At 52.5% G+C, this 16,024-nt stretch overlaps 1 protein-coding gene across 1 annotated transcript in view; it reads left to right on the top strand.

The window, feature by feature from the left end:
* The first annotated feature begins 2,356 nt into the window (after positions 1 to 2,356).
* Positions 2,357 to 16,024, top strand: part of GLOD5 (glyoxalase domain containing 5) — a 40,911-nt gene continuing 27,243 nt past the window's right edge. Inside the window, exon 1 of the mRNA XM_075848650.1 lies at positions 2,357 to 2,469. Coding sequence (XP_075704765.1) covers positions 2,431 to 2,469 — 39 coding nt within the window. The 5' untranslated portion in view covers positions 2,357 to 2,430. The remainder of the gene's footprint in view (positions 2,470 to 16,024) is intronic.

The raw sequence follows: 16,024 nt of genomic DNA, 5'->3' as shown, positions 1-16,024 counted from the left end.
GGGGACTATATCTACAGGGGGGCTATATACAGGGGAACTATCTACAGGGCTGGGCTATATACAGGGGGACTATATACAGGGGGACTATATCTACAGGGCTGGGCTATATACAGGGGGACTATATCTACAGGGCTGGGCTATATACAGGGGGACTATATCTACAGGGGGCTATATACAGGGGGACTATATCTACAGGGGGACTATATACAGGGGGACTATATCTACAGGGGGGATATATACAGGGGGACTATCTACAGGGGTGGGCTATCTACAGGGGGACTATATATGCTGGGCTATATACAGGGGGACTATATCTACAGGGGGCTATATACAGGGGGACTATATCTACAGGGCTGGGCTATATACAGGGGGACTATATCTGCTGGGCTATATACAGCGGGACTATATACAGGGGGACTATATCTACAGGGGGACTATATCTACAGGGGGACTATATCTACAGGGCTGGGCTATATACAGGGGGACTATATATGCTGGGCTATATACAGGGGGACTATATCTACAGGGGGGCTATATACAGGGGGACTATATCTACAGGGGGGCTATATACTGGAGTGGGCTGTCTATAGAGCACCATATACAGGGGTGGGCTATATAGTATATAGCCCCCTGTAGATATAGCCCACCCCTGTATATGGTGCTCCATAGATAGCCCACCCCAGTATATAGCCCCCCCTGTAGATATAGTCGCCCTGTATATAGCCCAGCCCTGTAGATATATTCCCCCTGTATATAGCCCACCGCTGTATATAGCCCCCCTATGTATAGCCCACCCATGTAGATATAGCCCCCCTGTGTATAGCCCACCCCTGTAGATATAGCCCCCCTGTGTATAGCCCAGCCCTGTAGATATGGTCCCCCTGTAGATATAGTCCCCCTGTAGATATAGCCCACCCCTGTATATAGTCCCCCTGTAGATATAGCCCACCCCTGTATATAGTATCCCACAAATAGCTCCCCCCTATAGTGCTCCACAGAAAGCCCACCCCTGTATGTAGCCCCCTTGTACATATAGTCCACCCCTGTATATAGTGCTCCACAGATAGCCCACCCTTGTATATAGTATATACAGGGGTGGGCTATCTGTGGAGCACTATATACAGGGATGGACTATCTAGTGGAGCACTATATACAGGGGTGGACTATATGTACAAGGGGGGGCTATATACAGGGGTGGGCTATCTGTGAAACACTATATACAGGGGTGGACTATATGTGGAGCACTATATACAGGGGTGGGCTATATCTACAGGGGGGCTACATACATGGTTGGGCTATCTGTAGAGCTCTATATACAGGGGTGGGCTATATCTACAGGGGGCTATATACAGGGGTGGGCTATCTGTAGAGCACTATAGGGGGAGTTATTTGTGGGACACTATATACAGGGGTGGTCTATATGGGGGCACAATCTACAGGGGCTCTATGGCAGGCACTATCTACAGGGGGCACACTGTATGTGTGGGACACGGTGTATGGTGCTATTATAATTAGAGGTGCAGTGTATGGCGCTATTATATTTAGGGGCGCAGTGTGTGGTATAATGAGAACTTTATATTTATTTATAGGTGCAGAAATGTTGGAAAAGTGAGAAGCTGAAGACATGTGAGCGGCAAACTGCAGAAATGGGCTGTGACCGGGAGAAGTCATCATAGAGGTCTGGACCGGATGGAGAAAAAGAACTAGAATCTGAGACGTCACCAGTGAGTCACTTAATGTAAATGTTTATTCTGCCTCTAATCAGCACTGTAGTCACTGTATGATCGGGCCATGCTGGGAGCTGTAGTTTTACGCCGTACAAACATATACGGCAGGGGTTGCACAGCTGTATTTGTTCTGGGGCTCTATATATGTATCGAGCTTGGTTCTGGGGCTGTATATATGTATCGAGCTTGGTTCTGGGCTGTATATATGTATCGAGCTTTGTTCTGGGGCTGTATATATGTATCGAGCTTGGTTCTGGGGCTGTATATATGTATCGAGCTTGGTTCTGGTGTTGTATATATGTATGAGCTTGGTTCTGGTGCTGTATATATGTACTGAGCTTGGTTCTGGTGTTGTGTATAGAACTATGGTGCTTGTGAAATGTACAAATAATTTTATGCTCGCGTTACATAAAAAGAAATGACACGTCGATTGGTAGAGAAAACAAACACGTCGAGGGGGAAGGAGATGTCGGGAAAGAGGTTGGGGGGGGGCGCCAAACTGAATCTTTGCCCCGGGTGCTGGGGAACCTAGCTACACATCTGGCTTCTATACACGTGCTGTGCGGGGGGAGGTGACGTCCCCTCCTCCTCCTCATCATCATCATCATCCTCCTCCTCCATCAGGAAGTACAAACACTAAATTACACAAGGAAGAAGTCACAGGATCTCAATAACTTTCCTTCCTGCTCCAAACACGAAAATCATGCTGCACCTGTGCCGCCTGCTGATACCCAGAGCCCAGGTAATACCCCCTCATATATACACCATGCTGCCCCTGTACTGCCTGCTGATACCCAGAGCCCAGGTAATACCACCTCATATATACACCATGCTGCCCCTGTACTGCCTGCTGATACCCAGAGCCCAGGTAATACCCCCTCATATATACACCATGCTGCAGCTGTACCGCCTGCTGATACCCAGAGCCCAGGTAATACACCCTCATATATACACCATGCTGCCCCTGTACTGCCTGCTGATACCCAGAGCCCAGGTAATACCACCTCATATATACACCATGCTGCCCCTGTACTGCCTGCTGATACCCAGAGCCCAAGTAATACCCCCTCATATATACACCATGCTGCCCCTGTACTGCCTGCTGATACCCAGAGCCCAGGTAATACCACCTCATATATACACCATGCTGCCCCTGTACTGCCTGCTGATACCCAGAGCCCAGGTAATACACCTCATATATACACCATGCTGCCCCTGTACAGCCTGCTGATACCCAGAGCCCAGGTAATACCACCTCATATATACACCATGCTGCCCCTGTACTGCCTGCTGATACCCAGAGCCCAGGTAATACCCCTCATATATACACCATGCTGCCCCTGTACTGCCTGCTGATACCCAGAGCCCAGGTAATACCACCTCATATATACACCATGCTGCCCCTGTACTGCCTGCTGATACCCAGAGCCCAGGTAATACCCCCTCATATATACACCATGCTGCCCCTGTACTGCCCGCTGATACCCAGAGCCCAGGTAATACCACCTCATATATACACCATGCTGCCCCTGTACTGCCTGCTGATACCCAGAGCCCAGGTAATACACCCTCATATATACACCATGCTGCCCCTGTACTGCCTGCTGATACCCAGAGCCCAGGTAATACCACCTCATATATACACCATGCTGCCCCTGTACTGCCTGCTGATACCCAGAGCCCAGGTAATACCCCCTCATATATACACCATGCTGCCCCTGTACTGCCCGCTGATACCCAGAGCCCAGGTAATACCACCTCATATATACACCATGCTGCCCCTGTACTGCCTGCTGATACCCAGAGCCCAGGTAATACCCCCTCATATATACACCATGCTGCCCCTGTACTGCCTGCTGATACCCAGAGCCCAGGTAATACCACCTCATATATACACCATGCTGCCCCTGTACTGCCTGCTGATACCCAGAGCCCAGGTAATACCCCCTCATATATACACCATGCTGCCCCTGTACCGCCTGCTGATACCCAGAGCCCAGGTAATACCACCTCATATATACACCATGCTGCCCCTGTACTGCCCGCTGATACCCAGAGCCCAGGTAATACCACCTCATATATACACCATGCTGCCCCTGTACTGCCTGCTGATACCCAGAGCCCAGGTAATACCCCCTCATATATACACCATGCTGCCCCTGTACTGCCTGCTGATACCCAGAGCCCAGGTAATACCACCTCATATATACACCATGCTGCCCCTGTACTGCCTGCTGATACCCAGAGCCCAGGTAATACCCCCTCATATATACACCATGCTGCCCCTGTACTGCCCGCTGATACCCAGAGCCCAGGTAATACCACCTCATATATACACCATGCTGCCCCTGTACTGCCTGCTGATACCCAGAGCCCAGGTAATACACCCTCATATATACACCATGCTGCCCCTGTACTGCCTGCTGATACCCAGAGCCCAGGTAATACCACCTCATATATACACCATGCTGCCCCTGTACTGCCCGCTGATACCCAGAGCCCAGGTAATACCCCCTCATATATACACCATGCTGCCCCTGTACCGCCTGCTGATACCCAGAGCCCAGGTAATACACCCTCATATATACACCATGCTGCCCCTGTACTGCCTGCTGATACCCAGAGCCCAGGTAATACCACCTCATATATACACCATGCTGCCCCTGTACTGCCTGCTGATACCCAGAGCCCAGGTAATACCCCCTCATATATACACCATGCTGCCCCTGTACTGCCCGCTGATACCCAGAGCCCAGGTAATACCACCTCATATATACACCATGCTGCCCCTGTACTGCCTGCTGATACCCAGAGCCCAGGTAATACCCCCTCATATATACACCATGCTGCCCCTGTACTGCCTGCTGATACCCAGAGCCCAGGTAATACACCCTCATATATACACCATGCTGCCCCTGTACTGCCTGCTGATACCCAGAGCCCAGGTAATACCACCTCATATATACACCATGCTGCCCCTGTACTGCCTGCTGATACCCAGAGCCCAGGTAATACCCCTCATATATACACCATGCTGCCCCTGTACTGCCTGCTGATACCCAGAGCCCAGGTAATACCACCTCATATATACACCATGCTGCCCCTGTACTGCCTGCTGATACCCAGAGCCCAGGTAATACCACCTCATATATACACCATGCTGCCCCTGTACTGCCTGCTGATACCCAGAGCCCAGGTAATACCCCTCATATATACACCATGCTGCCCCTGTACTGCCTGCTGATACCCAGAGCCCAGGTAATACCACCTCATATATACACCATGCTGCCCCTGTACTGCCTGCTGATACCCAGAGCCCAGGTAATACCCCCTCATATATACACCATGCTGCCCCTGTACTGCCCGCTGATACCCAGAGCCCAGGTAATACCACCTCATATATACACCATGCTGCCCCTGTACTGCCTGCTGATACCCAGAGCCCAGGTAATACCCCCTCATATATACACCATGCTGCCCCTGTACTGCCTGCTGATACCCAGAGCCCAGGTAATACACCCTCATATATACACCATGCTGCCCCTGTACTGCCTGCTGATACCCAGAGCCCAGGTAATACCACCTCATATATACACCATGCTGCCCCTGTACTGCCTGCTGATACCCAGAGCCCAGGTAATACCCCCTCATATATACACCATGCTGCCCCTGTACTGCCCGCTGATACCCAGAGCCCAGGTAATACCACCTCATATATACACCATGCTGCCCCTGTACTGCCTGCTGATACCCAGAGCCCAGGTAATACCCCCTCATATATACACCATGCTGCCCCTGTACTGCCTGCTGATACCCAGAGCCCAGGTAATACCACCTCATATATACACCATGCTGCCCCTGTACTGCCTGCTGATACCCAGAGCCCAGGTAATACCCCCTCATATATACACCATGCTGCCCCTGTACCGCCTGCTGATACCCAGAGCCCAGGTAATACACCCTCATATATACACCATGCTGCCCCTGTACTGCCTGCTGATACCCAGAGCCCAGGTAATACCACCTCATATATACACCATGCTGCCCCTGTACTGCCTGCTAATACCCAGAGCCCAGGTAATACCCCTCATATATACACCATGCTGCCCCTGTACCGCCTGCTGATACCCAGAGCCCAGGTAATACCACCTCATATATACACCATGCTGCCCCTGTACTGCCCGCTGATACCCAGAGCCCAGGTAATACCACCCCATATATACACCATGCTGCCCCTGTACCGCCTGCTGATACCCAGAACCCAGGTAATACCACCTCATATATACACCATGCTGCCCCTGTACCGCCTGCTGATACCCAGAGCCCAGGTAATACCCCCTCATATATACACCATGCTGCCCCTGTACTGCCTGCTGATACCCAGAGCCCAGGTAATACCCCCTCATATATACACCATGCTGCCCCTGTACTGCCTGCTGATACCCAGAGCCCAGGTAATACCCCCTCATATATACACCATGCTGCCCCTGTACTGCCTGCTGATACCCAGAACCCAGGTAATACCCCCTCATATATACACCATGCTGCAGCTGTACTGCCTGCTGATACCCAGAGCCCAGGTAATACCCCCTCATATATACACCATGCTGCCCCTGTACTGCCTGCTGATACCCAGAGCCCAGGTAATACCACCTCATATATACACCATGCTGCCCCTGTACTGCCCGCTGATACCCAGAGCCCAGGTAATACCCCCTCATATATACACCATGCTGCCCCTGTACTGCCTGCTGATACCCAGAGCACAGGTAATACCCCTCATATATACACCATGCTGCACCTGTACTGCCTGCTGATACCCAGAGCCCAGGTAATACCACCTCATATATACACCATGCTGCCCCTGTACTGCCTGCTGATACCCAGAGCCCAGGTAATACCCCCTCATATATACACCATGCTGCCCCTGTACTGCCTGCTGATACCCAGAGCCCAGGTAATACCCCCTCATATATACACCATGCTGCCCCTGTACCGCCTGCTGATACCCAGAGCCCAGGTAATACACCCTCATATATACACCATGCTGCCCCTGTACCGCCTGCTGATACCCAGAGCCCAGGTAATACCCCCTCATATATACACCATGCTGCCCCTGTACTGCCTGCTGATACCCAGAGCCCAGGTAATACCTCCTCATATATACACCATGCTGCCCCTGTACCGCCTGCTGATACCCAGAGCCCAGGTAATACCACCCCATATATACACCATGCTGCCCCTGTACAGCCTGCTGATACCCAGAGCCCAGGTAATACCACCTCATATATACACCATGCTGCCCCTGTACCGCCTGCTGATACCCAGAGCCCAGGTAATACACCCTCATATATACACCATGCTGCCCCTGTACCGCCTGCTGATACCCAGAGCCCAGGTAATACACCCTCATATATACACCATGCTGCCCCTGTACTGCCTGCTGATACCCAGAGCCCAGGTAATACCCCTCATATATACACCATGCTGCCCCTGTACTGCCTGCTGATACCCAGAGCCCAGGTAATACCCCCTCATATATACACCATGCTGCCCCTGTACTGCCTGCTGATACCCAGAGCCCAGGTAATACCCCCTCATATATACACCATGCTGCCCCTGTACCGCCTGCTGATACCCAGAGCCCAGGTAATACCCCTCATATATACACCATGCTGCCCCTGTACTGCCTGCTGATACCCAGAGCCCAGGTAATACCCCTCATATATACACCATGCTGCCCCTGTACTGCCTGCTGATACCCAGAGCCCAGGTAATACCCCCTCATATATACACCATGCTGCAGCTGTACAGCCTGCTGATACCCAGAGCCCAGGTAATACCACCTCATATATACACCATGCTGCCCCTGTACAGCCTGCTGATACCCAGAGCCCAGGTAATACCCCCTCATATATACACCATGCTGCCCCTGTACTGCCTGCTGATACCCAGAGCCCAGGTAATACACCCTCATATATACACCATGCTGCCCCTGTACTGCCTGCTGATACCCAGAGCCCAGGTAATACCACCTCATATATACACCATGCTGCCCCTGTACTGCCTGCTGATACCCAGAGCCCAGGTAATACCCCCTCATATATACACCATGCTGCTCCTGTACCGCCTGCTGATACCCAGAGCCCAGGTAATACCCCTCATATATACACCATGCTGCCCCTGTACTGCCTGCTGATACCCAGAGCCCAGGTAATACCACCTCATATATACACCATGCTGCCCCTGTACTGCCTGCTGATACCCAGAGCCCAGGTAATACCCCCTCATATATACACCATGCTGCCCCTGTACTGCCTGCTGATACCCAGAGCCCAGGTAATACCACCTCATATATACACCATGCTGCCCCTGTACTGCCTGCTGCTACCCAGAGCCCAGGTAATACCCCTCATATATACACCATGCTGCCCCTGTACCGCCTGCTGATACCCAGAGCCCAGGTAATACCCCCTCATATATACACCATGCTGCCCCTGTACTGCCTGCTGATACCCAGAGCCCAGGTAATACCTCCTCATATATACACCATGCTGCCCCTGTACCGCCTGCTGATACCCAGAGCCCAGGTAATACCACCTCATATATACACCATGCTGCCCCTGTACTGCCTGCTGATACCCAGAGCCCAGGTAATACCCCCTCATATATACACCATGCTGCCCCTGTACTGCCTGCTGATACCCAGAGCCCAGGTAATACCACCTCATATATACACCATGCTGCCCCTGTACTGCCTGCTGATACCCAGAGCCCAGGTAATACCCCCTCATATATACACCATGCTGCCCCTGTACTGCCTGCTGATACCCAGAGCCCAGGTAATACCTCCTCATATATACACCATGCTGCCCCTGTACCGCCTGCTGATACCCAGAGCCCAGGTAATACCACCCCATATATACACCATGCTGCCCCTGTACAGCCTGCTGATACCCAGAGCCCAGGTAATACCTCCTCATATATACACCATGCTGCCCCTGTACCGCCTGCTGATACCCAGAGCCCAGGTAATACCACCCCATATATACACCATGCTGCCCCTGTACAGCCTGCTGATACCCAGAGCCCAGGTAATACCACCTCATATATACACCATGCTGCCCCTGTACTGCCTGCTGATACCCAGAGCCCAGGTAATACCCCCTCATATATACACCATGCTGCCCCTGTACTGCCTGCTGATACCCAGAGCCCAGGTAATACCCCCTCATATATACACCATGCTGCCCCTGTACCGCCTGCAGATACCCAGAGCCCAGGTAATACCACCTCATATATACACCATGCTGCCCCTGTACTGCCTGCTGATACCCAGAGCCCAGGTAATACCCCCTCATATATACACCATGCTGCTCCTGTACAGCCTGCTGATACCCAGAGCCCAGGTAATACCTCCTCATATATACACCATGCTGCCCCTGTACTGCCTGCTGATACCCAGAGCCCAGGTAATACCACCTCATATATACACCATGCTGCCCCTGTACTGCCTGCTGATACCCAGAGCCCAGGTAATACCACCTCATATATACACCATGCTGCCCCTGTACCCGCCTGCTGATACCCAGAGCCCAGGTAATACCCCCTCATATATACACCATGCTGCCCCTGTACTGCCTGCTGATACCCAGAGCCCAAGTAATACCCCCTCATATATACACCATGCTGCCCCTGTACCGCCTGCTGATACCCAGAGCCCAGGTAATACCACCTCATATATACACCATGCTGCCCCTGTACTGCCTGCTGATACCCAGAGCCCAGGTAATACCCCCTCATATATACACCATGCTGCCCCTGTACTGCCTGCTGATACCCAGAGCCCAAGTAATACCCCCTCATATATACACCATGCTGCCCCTGTACCGCCTGCTGATACCCAGAGCCCAGGTAATACCCCCTCATATATACACCATGCTGCCCCTGTACTGCCTGCTGATACCCAGAGCCCAGGTAATACCCCCTCATATATACACCATGCTGCCCCTGTACTGCCTGCTGATACCCAGAGCCCAGGTAATACCACCTCATATATACACCATGCTGCCCCTGTACTGCCTGCTGATACCAAGAGCCCAGGTAATACCCCCTCATATATACACCATGCTGCCCCTGTACCGCCTGCTGATACCCAGAGCACAGGTAATACCCCCTCATATATACACCATGCTGCCCCTGTACTGCCTGCTGATACCCAGAGCCCAGGTAATACCCCTCATATATACACCATGCTGCCTCTGTACTGCCTGCTGATACCCAGAGCCCAGGTAATACCACCTCATATATACACCATGCTGCCCCTGTACTGCCTGCTGATACCCAGAGCCCAGGTAATACCCCCTCATATATACACCATGCTGCCCCTGTACTGCCTGCTGATACCCAGAGCCCAGGTAATACCCCCTCATATATACACCATGCTGCCCCTGTACTGCCTGCTGATACCCAGAGCCCAGGTAATACCCCCTCATATATACACCATGCTGCCCCTGTACTGCCTGCTGATACCCAGAGCCCAGGTAATACCCCCTCATATATACACCATGCTGCCCCTGTACTGCCTGCTGATACCCAGAGCCCAGGTAATACCCCCTCATATATACACCATGCTGCCCCTGTACTGCCTGCTGATACCCAGAACCCAGGTAATACCCCCTCATATATACACCATGCTGCCCCTGTACTGCCTGCTGATACCCAGAGCCCAGGTAATACCCCCTCATATATACACCATGCTGCCCCTGTACTGCCTGCTGATACCCAGAGCCCAGGTAATACACCTCATATATACACCATGCTGCCCCTGTACTGCCTGCTGATACCCAGAGCCCAGGTAATACCCCCTCATATATACACCATGCTGCCCCTGTACAGCCTGCTGATACCCAGAGCCCAGGTAATACCCCCTCATATATACACCATGCTGCCCCTGTACTGCCTGCTGATACCCAGAGCCCAGGTAATACCCCCTCATATATACACCATGCTGCCCCTGTACTGCCTGCTGATACCCAGAGCCCAGGTAATACCCCCTCATATATACACCATGCTGCCCCTGTACCGCCTGCTGATACCCAGAGCCCAGGTAATACCACCTCATATATACACCATGCTGCCCCTGTACTTCCTGCTGATACCCAGAGCCCAGGTAATACCCCCTCATATATACACCATGCTGCCCCTGTACTGCCTGCTGATACCCAGAGCCCAGGTAATACCCCCTCATATATACACCATGCTGCCCCTGTACAGCCTGCTGATACCCAGAGCCCAGGTAATACCTCCTCATATATACACCATGCTGCCCCTGTACCGCCTGCTGATACCCAGAGCCCAGGTAATACCACCTCATATATACACCATGCTGCCCCTGTACAGCCTGCTGATACCCAGAGCCCAGGTAATACCTCCTCATATATACACCATGCTGCCCCTGTACTGCCTGCTGATACCCAGAGCCCAGGTAATACCACCTCATATATACACCATGCTGCCCCTGTACTGCCTGCTGATACCCAGAGCCCAGGTAATACCACCTCATATATACACCATGCTGCCCCTGTACTGCCTGCTGATACCCAGAGCCCAGGTAATACCTCCTCATATATACACCATGCTGCCCCTGTACTGCCTGCTGATACCCAGAGCCCAGGTAATACCCCCTCATATATACACCATGCTGCCCCTGTACTGCCTGCTGATACCCAGAGCCCAGGTAATACCACCTCATATATACACCGTGCTGCCCCTGTACCGCCTGCTGATACCCAGAGCCCAGGTAATACCCCCTCATATATACACCATGCTGCCCCTGTACCGCCTGCTGATACCCAGAGCCCAGGTAATACCACCTCATATATACACCATGCTGCCCCTGTACTGCCTGCTGATACCCAGAGCCCAGGTAATACCACCTCATATATACACCATGCTGCCCCTGTACTGCCTGCTGATACCCAGAGCCCAGGTAATACCCCCTCATATATACACCATGCTGCCCCTGTACTGCCTGCTGATACCCAGAGCCCAGGTAATACCCCTCATATATACACCATGCTGCCCCTGTACTGCCTGCTGATACCCAGAGCCCAGGTAATCCCCCCTCATATATACACCATGCTGCCCCTGTACCGCCTGCTGATACCCAGAGCCCAGGTAATACCCCCTCATATATACACCATGCTGCCCCTGTACTGCCCGCTGATACCCAGAGCCCAGGTAATACCCCCTCATATATACACCATGCTGCCCCTGTACAGCCTGCTGATACCCAGAGCCCAGGTAATACCCCCTCATATATACACCATGCTGCCCCTGTACTGCCTGCTGATACCCAGAGCCCAGGTAATACCACCTCATATATACACCTTGCTGCCCCTGTACCGCCTGCTGATACCCAGAGCCCAGGTAATACCACCTCATATATACACCATGCTGCCCCTGTACTGCCTGCTGATACCCAGAGCCCAGGTAATACCCCCTCATATATACACCATGCTGCCCCTGTACTGCCTGCTGATACCCAGAGCCCAGGTAATACCCCCTCATATATACACCATGCTGCCCCTGTACTGCCCGCTGATACCCAGAGCCCAGGTAATACCCCTCATATATACACCATGCTACCCCTGTACTGCCTGCTGATACCAAGAGCCCAGGTAATACCCCCTCATATATACACCATGCTGCCCCTGTACTGCCTGCTGATACCCAGAGCCCAGGTAATACCCCCTCATATATACACCATGCTGCCCCTGTACTGCCTGCTGATACCCAGAGCCCAGGTAATACCACCTCATATATACACCATGCTGCCCCTGTACTGCCTGCTGATACCCAGAGCCCAGGTAATACCCCCTCATATATACACCATGCTGCCCCTGTACTGCCTGCTGATACCCAGAGCCCAGGTAATACCACCTCATATATACACCATGCTGCACCTGTACTGTCTGCTGATACCCAGAACCCAGGTAATACCCCCTCATATATACACCATGCTGCCCCTGTACTGCCTGCTGATACCCAGAGCCCAGGTAATACCACCTCATATATACACCATGCTGCCCCTGTACTGCCCGCTGATACCCAGAGCCCAGGTAATACCACCTCATATATACACCATGCTGCCCCTGTACAGCCTGCTGATACCCAGAGCCCAGGTAATACCCCTCATATATACACCATGCTGCCCCTGTACAGCCTGCTGATACCCAGAGCCCAGGTAATACCACCTCATATATACACCATGCTGCCCCTGTACTGCCTGCTGATACCCAGAGCCCAGGTAATACACCCTCATATATACACCATGCTGCCCCTGTACTGCCTGCTGATACCCAGAGCCCAGGTAATACCACCTCATATATACACCATGCTGCCCCTGTACTGCCTGCTGATACCCAGAGCCCAGGTAATACCCCCTCATATATACACCATGCTGCCCATGTACTGCCTGCTGATACCCAGAGCCCAGGTAATACCACCTCATATATACACCATGCTGCTCCTGTACCGCCTGCTGATACCCAGAGCCCAGGTAATACCCCCTCATATATACACCATGCTGCCCCTGTACTGCCTGCTGATACCCAGAGCCCGGGTAATACCCCTCATATATACACCATGCTGCCCCTGTACTGCCTGCTGATACCCAGAGCCCAGGTAATACCACCTCATATATACACCATGCTGCCCCTGTACTGCCCGCTGATACCCAGAGCCCAGGTAATACCACCTCATATATACACCATGCTGCCCCTGTACTGCCTGCTGATACCCAGAGCTCAGGTAATACCACCTCATATATACACCATGCTGCCCCTGTACTGCCTGCTGATACCCAGAGCCCAGGTAATACCACCTCATATATACACCATGCTGCCCCTGTACTGTCTGCTGATACCAAGAGCCCAGGTAATACCCCCTCATATATACACCATGCTGCCCCTGTACTGCCTGCTGATACCCAGAGCCCTGGTAATACCTCCTCATATATACACCATGCTGCCCCTGTACAGCCTGCTGATACCCAGAGCCCAGGTAATACCACCTCATATATACACCATGCTGCCCCTGTACTGCCTGCTGATACCCAGAGCCCAGGTAATACCACCTCATATATACACCATGCTGCCCCTGTACTGCCTGCTGATACCCAGAGCCCAGGTAATACCCCCTCATATATACACCATGCTGCCCCTGTACCGCCTGCTGATACCCAGAGCCCAGGTAATACCACCTCATATATACACCATGCTGCCCCTGTACTGCCTGCTGATACCCAGAGCCCAGGTAATACCACCTCATATATACACCATGCTGCCCCTGTACTGCCTGCTGATACCCAGAGCCCAGGTAATACCACCTCATATATACACCATGCTGCCCCTGTACTGCCTGCTGATACCCAGAGCCCAGGTAATACCACCTCATATATACACCATGCTGCCCCTGTACTGTCTGCTGCTACCCAGAGCCCAGGTAATACCCCCTCATATATACACCATGCTGCCCCTGTACTGCCTGCTGATACCCAGAGCCCAGGTAATACCACCTCATATATACACCATGCTGCCCCTGTACTGCCCGCTGATACCCAGAGCCCAGGTAATACCCCCTCATATATACACCATGCTGCCCCTGTACCGCCTGCTGATACCCAGAGCCCAGGTAATACCTCCTCATATATACACCATGCTGCCCCTGTACTGCCTGCTGATACCCAGAGCACAGGTAATACCCCTCATATATACACCATGCTGCCCCTGTACTGCCTGCTGATACCAAGAGCCCAGGTAATACCACCTCATATATACACCATGCTGCCCCTGTACTGCCCGCTGATACCCAGAGCCCAGGTAATACCCCCTCATATATACACCATGCTGCCCCTGTACTGCCTGCTGATACCCAGAGCCCAGGTAATACCTCCTCATATATACACCATGCTGCCCCTGTACTGCCCGCTGATACCCAGAGCCCAGGTAATACCCCCTCATATATACACCATGCTGCCCCTGTACCGCCTGCTGATACCCAGAGCCCAGGTAATACCTCCTCATATATACACCATGCTGCCCCTGTACTGCCTGCTGATACCCAGAGCACAGGTAATACCCCCTCATATATACACCATGCTGCCCCTGTACTGCCTGCTGATACCCAGAGCCCAGGTAATACCCCCTCATATATACACCATGCTGCCCCTGTACTGCCTGCTGATACCCAGAGCCCAGGTAATACCACCTCATATATACACCATGCTGCCCCTGTACTGCCTGCTGATACCCAGAACCCAGGTAATACCACCCCATATATACACCATGCTGCCCCTGTACTGCCTGCTGATACCCAGAGCCCAGGTAATACCCCCTCATATATACACCATGCTGCCCCTGTACTGCCTGCTGATACCCAGAGCCCAGGTAATACACCCTCATATATACACCATGCTGCCCCTGTACTGCCTGCTGATACCCAGAGCCCAGGTAATACCACCTCATATATACACCATGCTGCCCCTGTACTGCCTGCTGATACCCAGAGCCCAGGTAATACCCCCTCATATATACACCATGCTGCCCCTGTACTGCCTGCTGATACCCAGAGCCCAGGTAATACCCCCTCATATATACACCATGCTGCCCCTGTACTGCCTGCTGATACCCAGAGCCCAGGTAATACCCCCTCATATATACACCATGCTGCCCCTGTACTGCCTGCTGATACCCAGAGCCCAGGTAATACCACCTCATATATACACCATGCTGCCCCTGTACTGCCTGCTGATACCCAGAGCCCAGGTAATACCACCTCATATATACACCATGCTGCCCCTGTACTGCCTGCTGATACCCAGAGCCCAGGTAATACCACCTCATATATACACCATGCTGCCCCTGTACTGCCTGCTGATACCCAGAGCCCAGGTAATACCCCCTCATATATACACCATGCTGCTCCTGTACTGCCTGCTGATACCCAGAGCCCAGGTAATACCCCCTCATATATACACCATGCTGCCCCTGTACTGCCTGCTGATACCCAGAGCCCAGGTAATACCACCTCATATATACACCATGCTGCCCCTGTACTGCCTGCTGATACCCAGAGCCCAGGTAATACCCCCTCATATATACACCATGCTGCCCCTGTACTGCCTGCTGATACCCAGAGCCCAGGTAATACCCCCTCATATATACACCATGCTGCCCCTGTACTGCCTGCTGATACCCAGAGCCCAGGTAATACCCCCTCATATATACACCATG

This window comes from Rhinoderma darwinii, unplaced genomic scaffold, assembly GCF_050947455.1.
Source record: "Rhinoderma darwinii isolate aRhiDar2 unplaced genomic scaffold, aRhiDar2.hap1 Scaffold_4414, whole genome shotgun sequence".
NCBI classification, from domain to species: domain Eukaryota; kingdom Metazoa; phylum Chordata; class Amphibia; order Anura; family Rhinodermatidae; genus Rhinoderma; species Rhinoderma darwinii.
The sequence above is the reverse complement of the archived record's forward strand: the minus strand, read 5'-3'. Positions and strand labels throughout refer to the sequence as shown.